The sequence below is a fragment of the Chenopodium album genome, chromosome 26 (genome assembly GCF_948465745.1).
Source record: "Chenopodium album chromosome 26, dcCheAlbu1.1, whole genome shotgun sequence".
NCBI lineage: Eukaryota > Viridiplantae > Streptophyta > Magnoliopsida > Caryophyllales > Amaranthaceae > Chenopodium > Chenopodium album.
The window spans coordinates 13,997,909-14,022,256 of record NC_137859.1 but is presented as its reverse complement, the minus strand read 5'-3'; the positions used below and the strand labels follow the sequence as shown (position 1 = coordinate 14,022,256).

The 24,348-nt window shown below is 34.3% G+C and overlaps 2 protein-coding genes across 3 annotated transcripts; both read right to left on the bottom strand.

Moving 5' to 3' along the window:
• Positions 1-9,647: 9,647 nt before the first annotated feature.
• LOC145618517 (uncharacterized) lies at positions 9,648-19,722 on the bottom strand. 2 transcript variants are annotated; one of them, XM_081673288.1, is made up of 9 exons: positions 19,583-19,721; positions 13,309-13,421; positions 12,826-12,951; positions 12,404-12,667; positions 12,085-12,303; positions 11,912-12,013; positions 11,723-11,821; positions 11,539-11,589; positions 9,648-10,166 (listed from the first exon to the last, which is right to left on the bottom strand). In XM_081673288.1, exons 3-9 carry the CDS (start codon positions 12,949-12,951, stop codon positions 9,942-9,944), a joined length of 1,086 nt encoding a protein of 361 aa, XP_081529414.1. In that variant the 5' UTR covers positions 13,309-13,421; positions 19,583-19,721; the 3' UTR covers positions 9,648-9,941. The 2 variants fall into 2 exon arrangements, with proteins under 2 accessions (XP_081529414.1, XP_081529413.1); XM_081673287.1 differs by having other exon boundaries at positions 12,826-13,421; positions 19,583-19,722.
• LOC145616861 (uncharacterized) lies at positions 14,223-17,727 on the bottom strand. The gene is made up of 3 exons (XM_081671580.1): positions 15,155-17,727; positions 14,988-15,069; positions 14,223-14,903 (listed from the first exon to the last, which is right to left on the bottom strand). The coding sequence occupies exons 1-3, from the start codon at positions 17,725-17,727 to the stop codon at positions 14,223-14,225; spliced, it is 3,336 nt and encodes a 1,111-aa protein (XP_081527706.1).
• Positions 19,723-24,348: the final 4,626 nt, after the last annotated feature.

The window sequence follows — 24,348 nt, the reverse complement described above, 5'->3', positions numbered from 1 at the left end:
AACCAAAGTCATCCATCAGCTCTTGGGGTCGTTCCATACTCAGAATACAAAGAGCATTAGAATTATCAAAGAACTAATGGACCAAAGTCAGATCCCACGCGTAGAACGCGGATTAATAATAGAAGAAACTAGAGTCGGTAAGACTGATTCAGAAATACCTTGTTTGAACTGAACTGGACCCCAGGAACCCAAGATTCCTCGGTAAGCCGAACCTGAACACCAGAACCAACTTTCTAGGCAAGTCCCTGAGCCATAGTAGACATTCCATCCATTAAGCTCCGACATTCCTAAGAGGGACGACTGATCCTGTTCTTACCCAACCAGCGAAGAGAGGGATATTTTGAGAACATCATTCTGGACACCAATAATTGAGGATGCTGAATTAGGCGCTAACTCTGGTGAGCTAGCATTGTTGAATAAAAACAACCTCGACTTCAAACACCCAACCCACCTAAACCTTTAGGCAAATTGAGAAGAGAAGTTGAACGCAAAGCTAACCCCCGAGAAGTAGAAGAAGAAAGCCACCAAATTCTAGCCAACATTTGATCAACTCGGGCACAGATCAAAACCGGAATCTTAAACACCAATAAAACATGAGAGTTAATTATAACCAGCTTCGCTGCAGCGGAAAGATGAAGAGACGCAAAGCCCGGAAGGTGATTAGAAGTCTTATCAACTAGATAAGAGAACTCTAAAACCTTTCTACGACCTAAATCCACAGTTAAACCAAGATAAGAGCCTAGGTAAGGCTTATGCTGGAGCTTCAAACACTAGGCTAGATAATCCTTACAATCCGGACACTACAAGAATAAGTGCTTTTACCGATGGAAAATACCGATGGCCATAAAAAACCATCAGTAAAAAATATATTACCGATGGTTTTATCAAGCCATCAGTATAAAAATAAATACCGATGGTCTAGCCGTCGGCATATTTTTTCCGATGGCTTTCTTCCATCGGTAAATTCTTTATTTTTTAAGAGAATATTTACTTATTTTACCGATGGCTTTTAGCCATCGGTAAAATAAATATACCGATGGTGTAAAGCCATCGGTAATTTACCGATGCCTTTTAGCCATCGGTGATTACCTTTTTTAAAAAAAAAAAAACCTCACAAACCCTAGCCCACCCCTTTACTTTCTTTTTTCATCTTTCTCTCTTCTCTTCCAGAGTCCCAGATCATTTTCGCCTCTCTCCTTCTCTTTCTCTCTCCTCTCCTCTCATTTCTTCTCTTCTTCTCACTCTTCCGAATCTCCTCTGTGTTTCTGCTCAGCTCTTTCTCTTACCGATCTACTCTTTCTTTATACTATCTTCTTCTTCTCCTTAATCTCTTGGGTCTGCTCTCACTCTTCCCTCTTCTCTTTGTCGCCGTCTCTATCTCCTCACGCCATCTCTTTTTTCGCGGTGTTGCGGCGGTGTTGTAGTGGTAGTTGGTTTTTTTGGTCAAATTCGACCACAAAAACTCCAGAACTCCAGATCTGGAGTTTTTGTGGTCGAATTTGACCTTTTAAACCTTAAGTATGTGACAAAAGTTGAAGGTATGTTCGGTTTTGTTTGATTTCGTGGGTTTTTAAGTTGATTTCATTGTTGGTTGTTGATTTTTCGTGGTTATCTTTGTTTTAAAGTTAATTTCGGCAATGTTGTGTTGATTTTGGTTTTTTAAATGGGTTGATTTCATGTTTTTCGTCTTTTTGGGGTGAATTTTGTTTTTTGGTTGATTTTCAATGTTATCTTTGTTGTTTTTCGTATTTTTGGTTGATTTTGAGGGTCATTTCATTTGATTTTTTATTGTTGATTTCGGGTTGATTTTTGTGGGTTTATTTTGTACTGTTTCGGGTGGTGGTTAGTGGTGTTAAGTGGTTCAAGGGGGTGGTGGTAGGTGGATAAGGGTTGTGGTGGTGGCATGGTGGGTGGTTGTGGGTAGATGGCAGTAGGAGGTATGAGTGGGGTATGGGGGGGGGGTAGGGGGCAGGGGGTGGGTGGTTGGGTAGGGGGTTTAATTTTTTTTTTAATTTTTCTTAAAAAACTACCGATAGCCAAAGCCATCGGTAATCGAAAAATGCCGATGGCTTTTGACCATCGGAAGAAAAAAGCCGATGGCTATTGCTATCGGTATTTAAAAAGGTAGCGATGGTTTGTAGCCATCGGTAAAACCATCGGTATTAACTTTACCGATGGCTTTTCCATCGGTATTTTCGATTTTCCCGACGTATTATGATCCGATGGTTTTTTACCGATGGCAACCATCGGTAAATGAAATATCGATGGTTTTTTACACTTTTACTGATGGATTTTGGCCATCGGAAAATGGCTCATTTCTAGTAGTGGGAGGCGTATTCGGACTAAACTTAGCAAAGGATTTTTGAAGGTTGACCATTTGGCCTGAAATCTCACAAAATTCCCTGAGAATGTCCATTAAATAATCACAAGATGGAGGAGAAATCTGGAAGAACAATAAAGAGTCATCAGCAAAAAACAGATGAGTAATACAAGGATCCCCTCTCGAAATGCGAATGGTGCTATTGCATTTAAAGTGTTTTATAGTATTAATCTTATTCACCTAATATTGATAGTAGTAGTAGTATATACTTCTTCCATTCTTTTCAGTTGACACATTCGTTTAGTCACGTTTGCCAATGTACAAATTCAATCATTAATATCTTTAATTATCGATAAGCAAAAATTATAAATAGTTTATATGTTGAAAATATACATTGTGACGAATCTAACAAGATCTCACATAACCATATTTTTCTTCACATATAAATTACAAAACAAGGTCAAAGGGAGTTGTGTGAATAGTGCTAAAGTCAAAACGTGTCAACAAATAAAAAAAACGGAGGTAGTATGTTTTTAATCTATTTCTCTACTGGTAAAATGAATAGTAGTAGTACCTATTTTCAATGTAGTGCTTGTTTTACTTTTATTCTTTGAAAATGAGTTTATATTTGTTTTTTTAAAGGGTTTGAATTATTAAGTTTCTAAAGAGTATTTATATTTAATTTATTCGGTATGATTGATTGAATGAGTCATGGCAATGACAAACTAATGATGGAGGTTGAGAGTTCAGATGATGATTATTGGAGAATTAGTGAGATGATGATGATTAAGGATGATCGAATGAGGTAACCATTATGTCTAGTAATTGTGTTTAGTCCTGTATATGTAACTATTATGTCTAGCAACTGTGTTAAGTCTCGTACATGTGACAATTATGTTTGGTAATTATGAGTGCACGTGTGAGATTTTAATGTCATGTTATTTTATCATATGTATGCTCGTATGATACCCTTGTATATATTTTAATGACTTGCGAGATGATGAATATGTTTATTGACGTGTTTCAGTCATATGATTTATTTATTATGAATGATTTTGTGAATATACGATGTTTATTGATCTTTGGATCTCACAAAATTATGTTTATAATCTATTAATAATTTATTAAAAGTTACATAACATGATAACTAAAAGTGAAAAACCTAGTCCGTCTGGCAATATATGTTTGTAGGTTATGATGCACGTATGTACCCATGGGGTACCAGCCCAACTATGTCGAGCACCTGTTCTATGTTATGGGCACCTACCCATTGCGGAAGATGTTCCACTATGTCATACTGTCTAGCAACTAGCATGTTCATCAAAAGGTTATGAATATATGAAATCTATTAAAGGTTTTATGAGAACTCACAAGGATACCGTATTGATGATTTACGATGAACTGAAATGTATGATTGATTGTAAAATATCTTACAGTTTTACAAGATGTTATGAATGACCATTGTTCATGTTATTCTCTTAACTTATAAGAATGCAAACATGATCTATTATGATGAAGCAATGGCTTCCCCTGTAAGGAGCACTGGCTCCCCCTGATAGTAGGAAATGTTTAATGATTATGATTATTTTATTTAAGTGTAACGAATGAATGATTATGAAATGTGCCAATGTGCTATGAATTTATATGGGGTATAAAGTTATTCTAAAATGATTTAATATGATATGATAGATGTTACTTCTATCGGCATTGGAAAATGAACTGAACATGGTAAATGGGTGAGTTACAGGTGAAAGAAAGTATGTTAATGAAATGGGCCGGGGAATCAATCCCACACGAATAAAAGTTATGTTTGTCCAAAACTATACATATTTATAAGGCTGTGCACGGTGCGGTTTGGGGCGGTTTGGGTCTCAAACCGCACCAAACCGTAAAATTGCGGTTTGTGATTTTTTCAAACCGCACCAAACCGCAATTCTATACAAACCACACCAAACCGCAATTCTATACAAACCACACCAAACCGCACCGCAATATACGGTTTGGTGCGGTGCGGTTTGCGGTTTTTCCACAATTATCATCTTGTTTAGTTTATGTCATGATAAGTCTATTTTATATATATTTTTATTCCCCATCCCACGGTCATATTTGTGCTTATTTGAGCTCTGCGAAGCTATTTTTATTATTAATATACGTTTTCTAGTGTTTTTGTAGAGTTGGTATTATTTTGTAGGAATTTGCAGATTTATGATAATTCCCGGACTATTTTAGCCACTACAAAAATATTAGAGACGGAGCGTAATTTATGACCGTAAATTTTAAGCCTAAGGTCGAGCTAATTAAATTTGGTTTGATGATTAAGGGCTCGATATATGAACAGGTCCAACGTTTCCAACATAAATTACGGACCAAACAAGAGAAGAAATGGGCAACAAAAGAAGCCACAAAGCCCAGCTCGCAGCCCCAGTTGACCGGGCCCGATCAGGCGAGACCCAGGCCAGTTGGGCGGACATCTTCAGCATCAAGTTATTCAGTTAGTGGGCCTGTGAATTATTGGGCTTGCTTACTCGGTTTTCATGGATCAGAGGAGTAGCAGCTTTAGTTGTGTTAGGCGGTGATTAATTTGTTAGAATTAGGACTTCTAAGATATTCTAGTTTTCTTGTCAGACTTTAGATAGGAATCCTAGGATTTATTTTTGCTTAGTTGTCTTTTGTTAGGATTTTATTTTCATAATTTTATCTTAGTTTATAGTAGTTTGAGTCTTAGTGGAAAAGTATTCCTTAATTATATAAGGGAGTAGTAGTAGTTACGGGAATGGAGGAGATTAGGTAGTATTAGTTTCTTTAGTTTAGTTTTGGTTTTATTAGTTTTAGTTTAGTTTTCTTTTCTCTTTCTAATTTTTCTCTCTCTTCCTTAATTAAACTCTTAGTATTATTTTCTCTCTTGTTTCTCTCTCTACAACTCTTGGTTTAATCTTAGTTATTTATTTTATTTTTTCAATCATGTCTTCTTTAATTGCTTTGCTTAGTTTATATTTTATTATGTGCGAGTAGTTTAATTCTAGGGTTCTTGGGGATCCATAATTAATATGAAGGGATAATTTGTTATTATTGATTATTGATATTGCATGATAATTTCTTATTGAGTTGTTTTAATTCTTTGCAATTGGGTTATGAATCGAGCAGATGTAATTTGATTGTGAATGTCTAGCAATATTAAATTGATGAATCGAGCAGATGTTAATTTGATATTAAAGGCTATTTTCAATAGGAACTTAGATCTAGTAAATTGCGGGAGCCTGTTAGATCTATGTTGGTTAATAAATTGCGAGAGCCTGTTAATCATGTTATTTGTGCAATGTTGATTGATTGATTGTTATGTTTTATCCCGGAATATTAATTATTGGTGAACCTATGACCCTAGGCCTTCTTATTATTGATTTTCTCCCTGAACTTGATCTCCGTAGAATAGTTTCACATTATATACAACAAATTGGTTACTCTAATAATTTAGACTATATTAATTAATTAGGAGTAAAAAGACCAGTTTCCCTGTGGATTCGACCCTACTTCCCTATCTACTTTAGTTAGAGGATTTAGGTAATACTTTTGATTAGGTGATACGACTTTAGCCTGTCAAAATTTGGCGCTGTTGCCGGGGAAACGGTTTTATTTTTATTTCTAGTTGTTATTAGAGTCTAAATTATTATATATTTTTTTTCCCTTATATTCCTTATGAGTTGAAATTACCCATGCTTACACTACAAGAATTATATGATTTTTATGCAGCACCTGACTACTGTTGTTGTCAACGTTTTTGTCATGAAAATCCTGAATGCCCTTATAGTGAGTTTTTTGTGCGTGCTCCTGATGATTTTAGAGTCTTTCCATTAACATATGATCATATTCGAAAAAGATTAGTTGCTAATGAAAGTTATTGGAAGGCTCTTGATGAAAAAGTCTATGCACACTATAATAATACGAATGTTATTGACGATGAAGAACCCGTTATAGAATTTTTGGTTGAAAATTCACTGGTTGACGAATTAGTGATTGAAAAATCATTAGTTGTAGAAACGGTGGTTGAAAATTCCTTTGTTGATGATGAGGTTATTCATGAGGGTAAAATATTCAAATCATTATTGGATGATAAAGACAATGACTACCTCCATGTTCGTTCTATTAATTCTAAATTTTTTTCGGAGGAAGTAGAAGGTTGTGGTGTATTTTCATCCCCCTCTTTTGATTTTTCCTTCTACCTTGAGTTCTCTTTATGTGCTCCTAACCTTTTCTTTGTAGGGATTATTGTGATTGCAATTAAGCCCTATCTAGTGCCTAATGAAATGTTTGCAGGGGCGTTTGATAAGTTACTCAAGGCGTTGAATTCTTCCGATTGAGAGAACGAGTATGGTCGAGCAGGACCTTGATAAACAAGCGCTTTGCGGGAGGTAACCCGTATTTTGTTGCTTTTTATTTAGTTTTTTTTTAGTCTTTTATTTTTGTGTGTTTTCTTTTTGTTTTGTTTTAGAGAGACAGAGGAGAGTATATCTTATATTTGTGGGAGTGTGATTTTGTGTAGAGATGACTAGAAAAGTTGAGAAAAGATCGAAGGGCTAAAGGAATCCCGAGGCTATTAGCAGCTGCCCCGTCAAATCGTAAGGGCTAAAAAGATCGAAGGGCTAAAAAAATTTATGGTCTTTTATTTTTATATTTGTTTATAAAAATATATATTATAATATCGTAAAACAGTTTGCGGTGCGGTTTGGTTTGAAATTTTTTTGAAACTGCACCAAACCGCAAAACCGCGGTTTGGTCAAATTTGAAAACCGCACCGCAATTTTCAAACCGCAAACCGCACCAAACCGCAAAATTGCGGTTTGGTTTGCGATTTGGTGCGGTCTAGACCGTACTCTGCACAGCCCTACTTATTTATGATCTTATGTAAAGGGAATGATCCTTGCCGACACAACTTTTAATGATAATGATACTAGATTATTTCTAAACAGTTATCTATGTACAAAGTATATGATGATATTTGCTCAAAATGATTTTGAAAGAAAAATAAACTGTTTAATGGGCTAGAGTTATTTACTGAGTTTTCCACTCATTTTTGGTATAACCTGTATTTTCTTTGTTTTCTATTTTTGTGAAAATTTACAGCAATGATGTATGATGACGACAAAACTCAAGTTAGTCAAGTTTTATAGCCACATTAGTTGTATTATTTTAAGGGAATATTTTTTTATCAAGGAGTACGTTTATTTGTGGGCCCATAACCCACAGGTTGTTATGAGATAATTTATGTGATTGATTGTCTATGATTAATTCCACTGCGAATGACAAGTTAAGTATGGTTTAGTCTTGTCAAAAAAAAAAAAAGTATGGTTTAGTAACGCCAATTAAGATCACGAGAAGTCAGATCGGGGTGTTACAGTTAATATATTAATGATTCAAATATTGTACTATAATGATAATAATTGTTTATATTATGTTGTTATATATTAATTTCTTTTTTTTCTATTAAGGACAAATATTAATATATAGCTCAATGGTTAGTTCTTATCAAATCATCTTGAGATCAAGAGTTTGAATCTTATATAAATCATGTTTCTAGACTTTTAAATGTGTAATGAGATGGAATAATAGCAATATAGAGAGCTGAGGGAGTGCCATGTGGCCTGTAAACTTGATTCAAAATGCTGGGAGAGTGCCATATGGCATGTGGACTTGATTCGAAACGCCTTTAATCTATAGTGTAGATAGATGCTTGTTAGTTTTCTCTATAGTAGCATAGATAGACAAAGTCTTTATTATTTTTCTCTCTCTTGATCCCACCTTAAATGGGCAACCAATGGGGTTGCTCTAAGGCTATATACAAATAATTTATTTAGAGGGATAAAAGAGAAGTAGGGATAAAGGGGATCGAATGATCGATTAAAGTACTCTTTTGTTTATTTAGAGGGATGGGGATAATAATAAAGGGGGTGGGGATAGGGATACAAAAAGTTAGTGATCCTTCTCAAATATTTAGTGGTATAAGGGATGAAGATGAATATAAGAGATTAAAAGACTTTTTTACCCTTAATGAAAAGGATAGAGGTGAGGGAAGGAATCGGAGGCTGGATAAGAGTTAGTAAGGGTAATGAAGTAGTTTTCTTACTAAGTTAGTCTCGTGCGATGCACGTTTTAACATAATTAAATATGAATATAAAATTCCCAAAACCATCATTTTCTTATTTAAGTAGAAAAAATCTATCAAAATATATTATTAGCTATTTTTAACAACTACTCGTAAAAATCATAATATGCATAGAAAACCAAATCATCAATCAATAACTATATTCAATAACTATATACTAAAAGACACACCAGCAATGACACGTGTCATCTCCTGGTGTGTCACTAGTAATTTTTTTTTTTTTAAATTTAGATTTTTTATTTAAAGAAGTCATTTAAAAAAAAAGTTTTTTTTGTCAACCAAATAAACAAACAATTATATTTACCTTTCTTATGTTATTACCCAATTAAGTACGGATTAATAAGGAAATAAATAATCTTTTTACAGAAGTGTAATTATGATGGAATATAATTTATTCTACAAATATATTAACTTTTTATTTTGTATGCCATAAAGGCGTAAATTAATTTATATAAAGAAAATATGGAGTAATTAAAATAACCGTGCATGGCACGGTACCTAACCTAGCATTTAAAATTTCAATTTAAAACCCTTTTTTTAAAAAAGGGGGAAATCAAATAAATTCCCACAAAATTAAATTAAGCAATCAACAAACAATCAAATTACATAATAATACTTTTCTAAAAAAAATACATAAAAACACAATCAAATCACTATACCATACTTGATCGACAATCGTACAGTGAAATAAAAAAGTTGTCACTACTAAAAAAAGGGTTTTTAACGACAAACAAATTTGTCGTTATAAGCCTAAAAAGTGGTCGTTAAAATTATTAACGACAAAAAAAATTTCATCGTCAAGTTGATGTAACAGGTTCCCTCGTTATTGGTTATAACAACGATGTTCGTCGTTAGTAACTAACGACAATGTTCATATTTGTCGTTACTTAAGAACGACAAAAAATCTTTTCATCGTTATTTATTAACGACGATGCACCTTGTTGTCGTAATTAAATATCATTAAACGACAAACTTTTATTCAATAACGACCACATTATCCCTCGTTAAATCATATGAAAATCATCTAATTATTCAAAATTTTGTGAAACAACGACGGTAAATGTTTGTCGTTATAAATGGATATATAGTACAAGAGCTGCATGCCCTAGCCTGTAACAATTATTTGAATCTGTATTTTTATGATGAAATAATTAGTTATTATATACATAATATCTGCAATCATGAACAATTTTTATTTCAAGTAAAAATATTGTCATACAAAATTAGTATGATCCATACTACACAATTAATAAATAAAAACTCCATGTCAAAATTCTAAAGTAAACCTTAATGCTAAAAGTATTTATTAATTCTTAAACAAACTAAACAATGATTGAAATTTAAATCTATGGGCTTAACCATCAAAGCTCTGCACGCATAATCAGGTACTCGGAGTTTGTGTGTTGGAACCATTATTCGAAAACGAAGCATTGAATTGTTTTATCAATGTATCTTTCAACATCTTCATTTCAGCTTCAACCAAACCCATGCGACTCTTAAGTTCGGTGTTTTCTTCTTGAATAGTCTCCACATGATTTGTAAGATCTTCATTTTTTTTTGGGTTGCAGTCAACTCAATTTGAAGCTCTTCTCTACTTGGTTGTGGTCCAATCATATCTTTTAAAGTTATTCCTCCTCCTAAACCAACAACACGATCTCGAGACTTGGATTTAAAAACCTTTTGTGCTACCTAAGTTTCAAAGAAAGAAATTAAAGTATGTTACCGAACACAAAATTAATTATAGAGAAATTAAAATGCATGGAAAATAAAGTGTCTGCTCAATAGGCATATATAAATCATTTAATATATTCATATGGAAAATCTACATGATAAAAAATTATTATCATTTCCTTTAATTTTAAAAGTCAGACAAATTCCTCTCTGACATCTGCTTATCTTACTAATCTGATATTTAAGTCTGATAAGAATTAGGAAAAATTACATCCACTATAGAAGTTTAGAACAATAATCTAGGATTCAAACAAAAAGTTTATCACAAAAGGGATTGGTGTGAGAGAAATAGTCAGTACCTAGCTCTAGATGGAGTTTGTGCTCTATAATGATCATCTCAAATAAAGGTGTGTCAAATTTATCAAAGGAGTCCCAAAATAATTTCCAAGCATTAACTAAAAGTTTAGGCATAACAAAGTACATTATTAGTTTATTACACATAAGTTGCATAGGTTTAAAAGCTATTGTACGGTATATTGATGTTAACAAGTTACAAATGAGTAAATGACAGTACGAACACAAATTGTGTGGAAATAATTAGTGTCCATGGATTGTTTTTGTTTGTTTGTTCTTGTATTTTGACAACAGTCCATAAAAGTTGACCTGTTCTTCAAGTCTCCGGCTACAAGTCTACAATGCACAAGATATTAAAACACATTCACCACTCCAAAACTAATAAAACATATAACGAAACTCAAATAAATCAAATATGAGACATTATTTCCGATGCTACCTAATTTTCTGGTATGAGATTTGGTACGGGTTTACAATATGCTATCTAATTCTCAAGAGAGCCAAAAATTGCCAATTTGCTAGTTTAATATGCCTTTTTCAGTTTGCAATTCAGGGGAGTGTATGTCATGGACCCAAGTAACCCAGCCCTTCATTCGGGTCAACCGCCTCATTCAGGTCAGCCACCACTTCATGTTTATGCTAGAAGAAAGAACAAACTCAAGGGGACAGAAGTACAAGCAGCAGAACAGCAAAATCAGAATAGCAGAACAGCAAAATCAGAATAGTAGGACAGCAAAATCAGAATAGCAGATCAGCAAAATCGGAACAGCAGGACAGCAAAATCAAAACAGCAGGACAGCAAAATCAGAATAGCAGAACAGCAAAATCAGAACAGCAGGACAGCAAAATCAGAATAGCAGATCAGCAAAATCGGAACAGCAAAATCAAAACAACAGATTAACAAAATCAGAACAGCAGAACAGCAAAATAAAAAAAAACAGAACAGCAAAATCAGCAAGCACTACGGGGAGAGGGAAAATAGCCTGAAGTAGTCCACAACGTTTAATAACTCACAGCAAAAGAGAGTTATAGTTACCTGGACATAGGAAAGTGATGGATCTTTTTCCATTGTTTCTTGAATTTCAGCCTACAGCATATATAAGCATGACCAAATTAATATTACAGAAGAAGAAACATAAAAAAAAAAAAAAAAAAAAGGAAAAAAAAAGAAAGGAAAAAAAAGAAAAAAAAAAGTTAACCAAAGTAAATAAAGTACATACATGTTTCTGGATTGTCTCCGCGTTTGGAAGGCTATTGCCTTTTTTGCGAGTGGTATAAAACACATCAACCAAAGTAGGTTTATTCCCTTTACTTCCTCCCTATCATGACATGTCACATTATTGTTATCCCAAGAATATCTGACATTTTGAAATCAAATTAGAATATAAACTACCAAACTAATTATATACCAGATCGTCCCAAATGATTTGCCTAATAGGCTTGCTCCCAGTACGTGGCATTAACGCTTTAGGATATTTACTTCGGTTAACAGAGTTTCTTTCACTTCTTTTCTGAAAAAAAAATTATCATCTCAAAAAAATTCAATACATATATCCATACTATCTGCTCAAGTAAAAAATACCTTGAAGTCATCCTTTGAAAAAATTTCCTTTATGAGCCAGCTCCACTCTTGCTTATCAAGTCCCTTAGGTGGATTACCTTTAGCAGCAGCTTCTAAAGATAGTTTTTTCTTTGTAACATTATACCTTAATAGATCTCCTCTCCAATTTGTCCACAACTCTTTCATATGCCCAAGAACATGCTCCTTATAAGTTTCCATGTTTTCATTTGTGAAAACATCCTAAGAAAAGATAATGTTATGAAGTGTTCAGAATATATAAATAAAACAGAACTTGGCAAACAAAAGTCAAAGCATCAAAATTATTGTCCTTAATCCTTACCGTGACTGCTGTCCACATGTGATCTTTTTCTCTGTCCCCAATATCATCCCATTTGTGCACTCTTAGAGGACAAATGTTAGTATCTCGGACTATGATTCCCAAATGTCTTGAAAATACTTTGTGATTCTCCCCTACGGCTCGATTGTTGAAGAACTCGATATGTAGCTTCTCATTGGGTTTTAGTCTAGCAATTTCTTTACATTTGTTTCTTCCTCTTTTTTTTTTCATTCCCTGCTTTCTTCTTACTAGTAGATTGGTCATCACCTTCAACAGAAAGAATTTATTGCTAAAAGTATCAAAAAATAAATGACAAAGAGAAAATACAAACAACCTATATTTATATCAAAATAAAAGCAAACTTATTGTGGTTCATTAACTGACATGGGCAGAATTAAACAAATTATAAAGAGTTTAAGCATTACCACTGGCATCTCCTTGAACTGTTGTACGTGCCTCCATTTCATTGTCATTTTCATCATCTTGAAAGTTTGACTCATTATTATGGCCATCAGAATTTGCATAGCCTTCTTGATAATGCATATCTTCATCTTCGGGTGAAGAATAATGTAGCTCATTATCATCATTGATATTCTCATTACATGACTCAGAAGATGAATTATGATCATCTACATTCATATCATTATTATTTTGAATATGGGGGTTAGGTAATGGATTAAAGGAAGCTCTTACATTTCTTTCTACATTATTAGGAGAAATAGTGGGAGCATAATTAATAACATTACCAAAAGGACGTTTATTTGATGTTATATGACCTTTATTAACACAAAGAGAATCAGCACCAGAACTAGAATGGGTTATAGGACGTTTACTTCTCTGTAAAAGATCACTACTAGCCCCAATGCCATCAACATTAGGTCTAGCATTACTTTTGAATGGATACAGACCTGCTAATCCCTTTCCACGTCCTTTTGCGAGCATAAGAGGTGGTACATATTCTCTTTTAGATCTTAGATTAGATGGTCTACGAGTATTTCCAGTAGGATCAGCCATAATGTTCCTGTCAACATCATTAAAAAAAATTATATTAAGAAAAGCAACGCATATATTACATGGTCTAACTTATAATAAGAAGAAAAAAAAAAGACAGATTTGAATAAAATTTAGAATGTATCCAGCTTGAATAGCTTTTCTTCTAATTGCACACACACAGATAGACAAACTGAAAAGAGGCATCTGTTTTACCTGATACTAATTGCTAATAAAAAAAATTTCAGACAAATCCAAGTATAATTAATTAAAAACAATGCTTTTCAATCTTCTAGAGGTCCATAACTTGTATTTTGTATAGCCATAATCATAGTAATTAAAAAAAAAAAAAAAAAAAAGCAACCCGTAACCTGCAAGTTTTAAATGCATATACAGATATCTTACAATCAACACAAAGTAAATCAATGATGTGTAAAATCAGATAAACATGATAGATCAATGCAGGTTGTCTTATATAATTAATCATAAAAATAAAAAAAAACTGTAACCTCCAAATTTTGAATGCATATACAGATAAATTACACTCAAAACTAAGTCACTAATAAGTGCAAATGCTTAATTGAAACTATGCAGCTGATCTGCATATGCTAATGTCAACTGATCATATATGGCGAAGAAAGATACATATTCCTTTCATCTCCCCAATGTTCAGGTCATTTTTCATAAAATTTAGAATGTAAACATGCAGAACAGAATTCACAGTATGATCATGTTCTGTTTTATTTTATTAGTATGCTTTCGAAATAGTGAAAGACTACAAAAAATTCCTATTAATAAAATTAAATAGCTTAAAAGAAAGCTAATTAACAGATTATTCTTCTCTTCTCCTCTTCATAGGTACTTCCTCTCCAATATCTTTTGACGTGTCAATCACAAAAATTGGATCTACACCCAGCCGACTTCTACAAATTTCAGCACTTGCAGTTGTAGACGAGGTTGCAACATAAGTAGGCTTAAAAAATTCACCCTGCTGATATGCATCACCTTCCTCAAAATCAGTCGCCTCCTCATTTGATATACTCCGAGGTTGAGTCTTTGACACGACATACCAGCCTTTGATAGCATTGTCAATGGCATAAAAAGCTTGTGTTGCTTGGCTAGCTAAGATAAATGGTTCATTAGTTTTTAATTGCTTATTGCAATTAACACTAACAATTCCATATTTGTCTTCTTTTATTCCTCTAACCTTATCAAATACATCCCACCATTTACAACGAAATAAAACAACTCGATTTCCTCCAAGATATTGCATCTCAATTATATCTGTTACTACTCCATAATAATCTATGTTATCATCTCCTTCTCCCGTGTTTCCAATCACAACCACTCCACTATTTTGTGTTCTCAAAGCGTTTTCACGATTTTGTGTGTGAAATCTATACCCATTCACAATATAACCACTAAAAGAGGTTACATATTGGGTTGGGCCACGTGATAGTGAAAGGAGATTTTCCATTTCTTTGCTCTTATTAGTCTCATATAATCGAGCAACCTACCAGAGAAGAAAAAAGAAAAAAAAATTAATGTACTTCAAGTTTTAATTATCTTAAAATCTGATGAAAATTTAATGGCTCACTTCTTCTTTAAACCATTTTTTAAAGTTCTCACTCCATTCCTCCTCAGATAATCCATTGGTTGCATTAGCCTGAGAAAATTTTCTAAAAAAAAAAAGTTATAAAAAAAAAACAAAAAAAACTACAACAAAGAAAAAAAGGAAAAACTTACTAAGGCTAAAAGTCTTACTCAAGGAACGGTTGAACCTCATCACAATTCTTCAAAATATAATTATGAGCTTGATCTAACTCACACTTTGGAACATCAATGATATTGGGAGCACCTAAGCCTCGACCAGGATGACTAAATATAGGCAAGGCCTCATCACCACCATATGCATTTTCATAATTTCGCTCAAGACGATTAAATCTAGTTTCAAAATTCTGCATGTACCTTGAGCAAAGAGTCATGCACTCATCTGCTAAATAGCCCTCTGCAATCGAAGCCTCTGGATGAGCCCTATTTCTTATATAAGACTTAAGCTTGTACATATATTGTTCAATAGGGTACATCCATCTGAACTGAACAGGACCCCCAGCTATGGCTTCACTAGCTAGATGAATAGGCAAATGCATCATCACATCAAAGAAAGAAGGAGGAAATACTTTCTCTAATTTCCAGAGAGTAATAGGAATTTGAGACTCTAGTTGCTTTAACTCTTCCACATTGATTACTTTAGCACATAATATAGTAAAATACCTTGATAACTCAATTAGTGCTTCACGTACAAGTGGAGTTAGTAGGCCACGCATTGCTAAAGGAAGAAGATGTTCAAGTATGACATGGTAATCATGACTCTTTAAACCTGAAATTTTGGCCTCCTTAGAGTTAACACAATATGATATATTAGATGAAAAACCATCGGGAACCTTTAACTCTTTTAAAAAATTGCAGAATTTTTGCTTTTCGACAGAGGAAAAAGTAAATGGGGCTGGTGGCATCTTCCATTTGTCCCCTTCTTTGGTTGGATGTAATGATGGCCTCAACCCCATAGCCTGTAAGTCATGACGAGATTTTATGGTGTCTTTTGTCTTCCCTTTAATATTCATCATTGTACCAAGAATGCTTTCACATATGTTTTTCTCAATATGCATCACATCCAAATTATGTCGTAATAAATGTGTCCTCCAATATGGAAGCTTAAAGAAAATGCTTTTCTTATTCCAGTTGTCTCCCCTAAGCTCATGAGATATCTTTGTCTTCACTCGTGGATCATTAGACAGTATGATATTTTCGAGATCCTCTAGCTCATGAAGAATTTCGTCGATTGAACAAGGCTTTGGAGGTAAACCCTGCTCAACTGTTCCATCAAATGAAGCCTTATCCTTTCGCCATCTATGATTATTTGGCAAATACACTCGATGGCCCATAAAGCATTCTTTGCCCCCATGAGATAGCCTCTTCGACCAGGTATCTTTAAGACAGCAAGGACATGCTAAATACCCCTTAGTACTCCATCCAGATAACATTGCATACGCTGGAAAATCATTAATGGTCCACATCAAAGCTGCACGCAGTTGAAAATGATGTTGAGTTGCTGCATCAAAAGTATTTACCCCAGTGGCCCATAAGTCATTCAATTCCTCGATTAAGGGTTGCAGATATACGTCAATTGCGTTACCCGGACCTTTAGGACCAGGAATAAGCATTGACAGAATCATATTTGACTGCTTCATACAAAGTTCAGGGGGTAAGTTATAGGGAATAAGAACCACTGGCCAAATACTATAGTTGGTTTTTGAATTTGCAAAGGGTTGAAAACCATCACTTGCAAGCCCTAACCTAACATTTCGAGGATCTGATGCAAAGTCAGGAAACTCTTTGTCAAATGATTCCCAAGCCGATCCATCTACAGGATGTCTCATCGTACCATCTTTCTTCTTTTTACCATGATACCAAGTCATCAAAGAAGCAGTTTTAGAGCACATGAATAGTCTTTGAAGCCTTGGTTTTAGAGGAAAGTATCGCAGTGTTTTATGAGGTATTCTCTTACCATTTTTCTTACATTTGTCCTCCCCATTATGTTTGTTAGATTTCCATCTTGAAGCACCACACACATTGCATGCATCCAACTTTTCATTATCCTTCCAATATAACATGCAATCATTGACACAAGCATCAATTCTCTCATAAGAAAGCCCCAAATCTTTCATGATCTTCTTTGACTCATAGTAAGAATCGGGCAAATTTGATCCTTCGGGCAAAAGCTCTTTCTTAAGGAAATCTAATAGCATGGTAAACGATTCATTACTCCAGCGACCAAGAGTCTTTATATGAAGGAGTTTTAAGAGTGCTGACATTCTAGAACTCTTGCAACCTTCATATACTGGATCTTGTGAATCTTTCAGCAAACTATAGAATTTCTTAGTGTCGGCATTTGGCTCCTCAACATTATTAACACCAATGGGTGAACTCCCATCATGGTACTCTGGATGAAGATCCTGCAAGATGCTAAGCATTTCATCATGGTCTTCATGATCTCTCCCATTAGCCTCATCATCAGAATCGAGTTGAGTCTCATCTAACTCTTCTCCATGATGATACCAAAAGGTATACCTTTTAACAACTCCAAAAACTAGTAGATGTTCTCTGACTTTTTCACGATTACCTGACTCCCCATTCATACATTGACAACAAGGACAACGTATTGTCGAAGTTTTTAACTTTTGAAATGCATAGTCTAAAAAATTATCTACTCCCTCCACATATAATGGGTCATTAACATAATCCTCAATGGTCATCCAATCCTTACTAGGAGTCATTTTCTATAAGCAAAAAAAAAAAAAAAAAAAAAAAAAAAAAAAAAAAGATAAAACACAATAATCTCAAATATAGATGGAACTAAGTAGAAACAAAACTATCTTTAAAAAAAAAAATAAAAGTAGAAACAAAACTAAGTGTCTGATTGTGTTTACATACTTGATTATGTTTCGTCGTAGTAATTATAGCTTAGTAAATTATAGGTCTAGTAAATGAAACATTAGTTTACATATCATTTTTTTTATTTTACAATCTTTGTAATAAAGATAAAACTTTCTTCCATATAAATAGAACCATTATTCAATCATTTAATTTTATCTCAAAAATATGTCTATTTACCTACTTTAAGTGTTTGAGACATCATTATTGATTTCCTAGAAATTACAAAAAGACCTACAACTTTGCAACTACTCTGAAGCTAATCAAAATATAAAACAATATACTAAAAGAGAAATTAGAATCAAGAGTAGTTAAGTGAGTGTTTAATTTGATACATGGAGGGGAGGAGGAGGGGGGTAGCTGCTCATATTTTGGTGAAATGAGAGGAGTGTGGAGTATGCAGGTCATCCCTAGAATTAAAACCTTTTTCTGGAGGGCGTGTCACGAAGTGTTACCAACAAATAAGGGACTGAACAAAAGTGTTTCTAGCATTTCGCCTAACTGCAGGATTTATGAGGAGACATATGAGAGTGTTTGTCATGCTATTTTCTGATGTCTGCGTGCCTTGGATGTCTGGGAAGCAAGTGGTTTTAGATAGGCTGTGGAAGGTAACTGGAGGTCTTTTGTAGACTGGGTGCTGCAGTCTTTTAAGGGGTTGGGTGTGCAGGAGAAAAGGTGGGTAATGGTGATTTGTTGGGGTCTTATGTGGTGCCAGAAACTGGGGTTTGTTTGAGAATGAATGGAAGAGCGCTAGTGAGGTGTTGGAGTATGTAGGAAAGCTCATGATTGAAATGGATGGTGAGATTCGCGCCCAGCTGAGACCACTATTAGAGGCAAAGATTGCTGGAGTACACCGCCCACAGGTATTATCAAAATTAATGTTGATGTGGGAGTGTTGAAAGAGATAGGATGTGGGATTGGGGTGGATGCTAGGACTATTGATGGGGAAGCTATGTGGTGTGCCAGTGAGAAGATTGGAGGGCAGTGGGAGACAAGGTGTTATAAAAGTTTTAATACCTTCCGATTCTACAGTACTCAAGCTATACGCCCATACCCATGTCCTTTTTCAATAACTTAACATACAAAATTCATTAAAACACCCAAATTAACAAAGCTGTCCTTTTACAATACATATCAGAAATTCAAATTAACAAATCTTGTGAATTTTTTTTTAACTAATACTATAAATATACAACCAAAACACCCAGAAATTCATTCGACATTGCACAATATTATAGAAAACATGAAAAAAATAAATCCATATACATACATTGAATCATCAGGAAGTTGGAAAGTGAACATGCAAACAATTAAAAAGTTCAGAAAAATAAAATCAAAGTACTTATTAACATAATTTATCAAACCAAAAAGCAAATAACATAATTCAATTGAGAATAAAATGAAAAGGGGGAAACGAACATGATTATCAACAAAACATAAGAACAAACTTAATCAAATCAGTTATTCAGATTTATCATAGCCATAATTGATTCAAACCCAATTTATACACATTATCTATAGAAAAACTCCTAATTATCAACAGATTAACAAGAATTGATTCAAACCCCAATTCTGAAATCACCCCAATTCAAACCCCGATTCTGAAATAAACCCCAATTTTGAAATAAACCCCAATCTGAAATTAACAAGAATTGATTCTGAAATAAACCCCAATTCAAAACAAAGACATAAACTTACCGAAAGTCTGAAATTAACCCTTTTTTAGCTTCAAATTTGGAAAATTGATGAGCCGTTTCACCAATAATTACGAACAAAGGTCTTGAATTTCTTGATTTTGAGTGAATTTGCTTTGATCGTTGTTTAGAGTGATCGATTTGCTTTGAGCGTTGATTTTCAGTGAATTTGCTTGAGCGTTGATTTTTAGTGAATTTTGTGTGGAAAGTGTTTCGAACTAATTAGAAATCCAAAAAAAAAAAACAAAAAGAGGCAGGAAAATAAAGGGTTTTGCGTGAAATTTTTTTGCAGTATAAAGATAGAAAAAGTTTCAATTTAGCGGTTTTCTGAAATTTATTGCCGCGTCACTTTTTAACGACAAACTACTTTTTTTTTTAATTTTTTTTTTCTTTTTCCAAATTATTAACGACGGACATATCTTATTATTAATATCTAAGTACGGCAATCACTTTGTCATTCACGAGAAACATTTTTGGTCATTGTTATAAAGTGGATAAATAGTGCTTACAACGACGAGATTTTGAGTTCGTCGTTATTGAATTGTCGTTAATTATATAAATTCTAGTAGTGTGTGCAACATATTTCAAATAGTATAAGAAGAAAAAAAAAAGAAGATCTAGAAGAAGAAACCATCTTCAACAACAACAAAAACATATGAGACCAATAAAAAAAAGGAGAAATAAAATCAAATCAAATTCTAACACACACCTAATTAAAGGGGGAAAAACCAACAAATTTCACATACAAAACCCAAATAATCGAAAACCATTGTTACATGTTTTATTCTAAAATGACAGCATAATACACGATCCAAGAATAATTATAAAGAAGATAAAGAAAGTAGAAGATATACCAGCACAAGAGAAATATTAAACAATTGAAAACTTAAATTATAAAACCAAAATCAAAATACAGTACATATAAAGAAATTTAAAAAAACAAAATTATGTCTAAGAATTGATTAAATGGAGTAGATTTGAAATATAGAGTCAAATTAAGGAGATGGGAGGATGAAAATCTTTGTTATCCAAAGGAAGATGAAACAATAGTGGGAAAGATCGGAGTAGGAGGTCATTTATTATTGTAACAGTCAAAACTAGTATAGTACCCGTGCATGTGCATGGTTTTAAAAGCTCTAAGTATCAAATCTCACAAAATCAACTAAGGTTAGCTTAATGCATAATAGTGAAATACTTTACATTAATTTATTATTCATTACAATAAAGTGTACCCATTGTATTATTCATTGCCGTAAATATAATTCAATGTTGAATACAAAAGTTTAAAATAGATATATAAAAAATGTTTATGACATTTAAAAATTTTTGAATGATATTTTTTGTCTCTTTAAAATGTACTTTGTAATTTTTGAAAATAGATATAATTCAATGTTTGGAAAACTTTTTGCATGAATATTTTATAAAAAACGTTTTTACATAATACTTTATACCATACTTAATTAGCCGATCCCGTATTCTCTATTTTCTAAGCAATCGTATTGCATAGCCGTTTTGTGTCCGTACTCGATCCTGTACCCATTCTAGTTTAACCTAGTATTTCATTTCTCGTTTACATGCGTGATGAAAATACCGATCCAATTTTGGTAAGGTAAGTATTTTCTCTTTGAAATTACTTAGTATTAAATTGAGATTTAAAATTGAATATGTTATTGAATTGAATGTTTTTATCCTGTTTTTTTTTTCCCTTAATTTTGAACTATTACATTAGATCAACTTTTATTATTTTTCTAAAAGGCATTATATTAAAATATTGAAACAAAAATGTCAATGGATTCTCATCACTTACTATGACTCGTATATCAAGGTAGTATTACTTACATATTCTACGTATCAAATTTCACCCTATAAAGTATTTGGTAAATTATAAAAAGTATAAAATATATTTATGGAAAATTTGTTAATTACTACCTCAAAAAAGGGGTCTTTATGAATTACTACCCCTAAAAAAAAAAGTTGTTAATTACTACCTTAAAACTGATTAATTTTAGCAACTACTACCTTTTTTACTAATCAACATACTTAAGCTCTTAATGATATTATTATTCATCTAATTACTAATTAGTAGCTCTTAAACCTTAATTAATTAGGTAAACCCTAGTACCACCTTTCCACCACCATTGCACCACCTCCGGCGGCCCCCCTTTGGCGTCTTAACATATCCGATAGCTCCTCCACCATGAAACCCACTCCCCGCACTCAATCCCCCACCACGAAACCCACCCTCCCTTTCCCCCACCACAAGATCCACCCTATTCTTGTTCCCCCCACCACGATTACCACCTCGATTCTGCTTCCCCAACACACAATTCCCACCCCCTTTTACGATACCCCCATCCCCTACCCGCGGCGGCCCTGACCCCGTACCCCTCGTCGGAAATCCTTGCTCAACCATCCCTAATCTTCCTATATCCCCTTCCCCCCCTAATCACCACCACTACTAGAAAACACCTTATTTCCGACGGAAAATTTTCGTCGGTGAAGGGTTAATTTCCGTCGCAAATCCTCTTTCCGACGGAATTCCGTCGTAATGCTTCGCCGGAAAAGCCTTCGTAGGAAATCAGCTATTTTCCGACGAAAATTCCGTCGGAAACACCTTTCCGAAGAATTTTCCGACGGAATTTAAGGCCTTGGAAAAAAAATTGACTTTTGATCATGGTCCGTCGCAAATCTGCGATGAACGTTTTCCGTCGTAGATTAGTCGTTGCGACGGAATATTCCGTCGGAAATTTGTGAAAACAACGCATCAAATTAGATTATTTTCTGCCATAAAATAATATTAAAAACCTATTCCTGCACTAGTTCCTGTTTACAAAATTTATCGAATATCGAAAATATTTTTATATATATTTCCACAAAAGCCATGCACCCAGTAGAACATAATAATATTTAGTTATTTCCAAAAGAGCGGAAACATAATCAAAAGCTATACAAATAAACTTAACTACATGTCCGTACTAAATGAGACTACATGTCCATACTACTATAAACAAAAGCTAGGCTACACAATGGCCGGGGTACCCTGACCTGCTCCTCCACTACCCGGGTCATCCCTGGGGCTCGATGCTGAGGCTGAAAGGTAGAACATGAGTCGTTGCTAGAGAATCGACTCATAAACTCATCCCACCGCTCCTTGTTTTTCCTCTCTATTTCAGCCACTTCACTTTGAATTCGGAGTTGCATCTCAGTTTCCATTTCACTTCTGATTTCATCGCGAAGAGCCTGAACCCTATGCTCCATCTGATCCTGCATCTGAGAAACAACGGACGGTGTGTACTGCTGTGACGACCTAGAAACTCGACCCATCCGGTTGCTGTAGTACAACTCCGCACTTTGACCAAGACCCCTTACTCGACCCTTCTTGTTGCGGCCACCCACACTCTCCCAATACAACTCATTGGGACTCTTCTTAATCCCTTGAGTACTTGCTTCTTCAGCCTTCTTCTGGTAGGTTTCCTACAAGATATTCATTATACAAACATATATTAAATAAAAAAGACATGAAACAGCATAAGTTAATAGTTTCTAAAGGTGTCCATGACTAGAAATGAAATAAAACAACCAAATACTTGAAATTAGGCACCATTTTCACCTACACACAGCCAATTATGGGCAAAAGGCGTTCTAGTTTGCCTATTCTCTACATTTCTAGGATTATGAACTCATTCTTTCTCAAATTACTTCACATTTACATAGTTGTAGGTGATCATGGCTTCAAATGACATTAAATGATGTATTTGCTAAGTATAGGAGCCATTTTACTCAAAATAGAGCCAAATAAGGGCAAAAGACGTTCTAGTTTGCCTATTCTCTACATTTCTAGGATTATGAACTCATTCTTTCTCAAATTACTTCACATTTACATAGTTATAGGTGATCATGGCTTCAAATGACATTAAATGATGTATTTGCTAAGTATAGGAGCCATTTTACTCAAAATAGAGCCAAATTTTGAATTGCGACGGAAATTTCCGTCGGAAAACAATTTCCTTCGGAAATTTCCGTCGCAATTTAATTGTTGCGAGGAAATTTAATTCCGTCGGAAAATGTACGACGGATTTTCCGTCGGAAGATTTATTTTCCGACGAAATTTTTCGAGGATGACATTTCGTCGTAAATTTCAAACTTTCCGACGGAAATTATGGTCCGTCGGAGGGATTCCGTCGGAAATAAGGTGTTTTCTAGTAGTGCACCCTAGGATTTCAATTTTAGGGCTTTAGGGTTTTAATTTTGGAACATTAGGGTGGTGATTAAAGGGGGGAAGGGGGTGGAGGAGGCTTAGGGAGGGCTTAATAGAGTTCTCTAGCAAGGGGGAGGGGGCTAGGGTGGCTAGTGGGTGGGGAGGAGGGATTTTTTCGAGGGTTGGAGGGATTGTTGGGGGTTTAGAGGTGGTGCAATGGGTGGTTTAGAGGTGGGGTGGATGCCGGGGCGAGGGTAGGCTGCTGGAGATGGTGGGGATAGAGTAAGGGGGCTGCCGGAGGTGGTTTAGTGGTGGTTTAGAGGTGGTGTTAGGGTTTATTTAATTAATCATGCCTTAAAAGTAACTAATTATAAATTAGCCGGATAATGATATTACTAGTAGATTAAATCACCTAATTTGGGGATGATTAGGGAAAAGGGTAGCAATCTATACAATTCATCAATTTTAGGGTAGTAATTAACAACTTTTTTTTTTACGGGTAGTAATTCACAAAGACCCCTTTTTTGAGGTAGTAATTAACAAATTTTCCTATATTTATGTTATCTCATTAC

What these genes read in the sequence shown, in the direction of transcription:
- LOC145618517 (XM_081673287.1), bottom strand. Translation starts at nt 13,029, where the DNA reads ATGATCATAATTCATCTTCTGAGTCATGTAATGAGAATATCAATGATG. An exon ending in AAATCATTTGGGACGATCTG is followed by an intron (nt 11,822 to 11,911) that starts GTATATAATTAG and finishes ATGTCATGATAG; the next exon opens with GGAGGAAGTAAAGGGAATAA. An exon ending in CATCACTTTCCTATGTCCAG is followed by an intron (nt 10,167 to 11,538) that starts GTAACTATAACT and finishes TTTGAAACTTAG; the next exon opens with GTAGCACAAAAGGTTTTTAA.
- LOC145616861 (XM_081671580.1), bottom strand. Translation starts at nt 17,727, where the DNA reads ATGACTCCTAGTAAGGATTGGATGACCATTGAGGATTATGTTAATGAC. An exon ending in GAGGTTCAACCGTTCCTTGA is followed by an intron (nt 15,070 to 15,154) that starts GTAAGACTTTTA and finishes TTTTTTTTTTAG; the next exon opens with AAAATTTTCTCAGGCTAATG. An exon ending in AAAAATGGTTTAAAGAAGAA is followed by an intron (nt 14,904 to 14,987) that starts GTGAGCCATTAA and finishes CTTCTCTGGTAG; the next exon opens with GTTGCTCGATTATATGAGAC.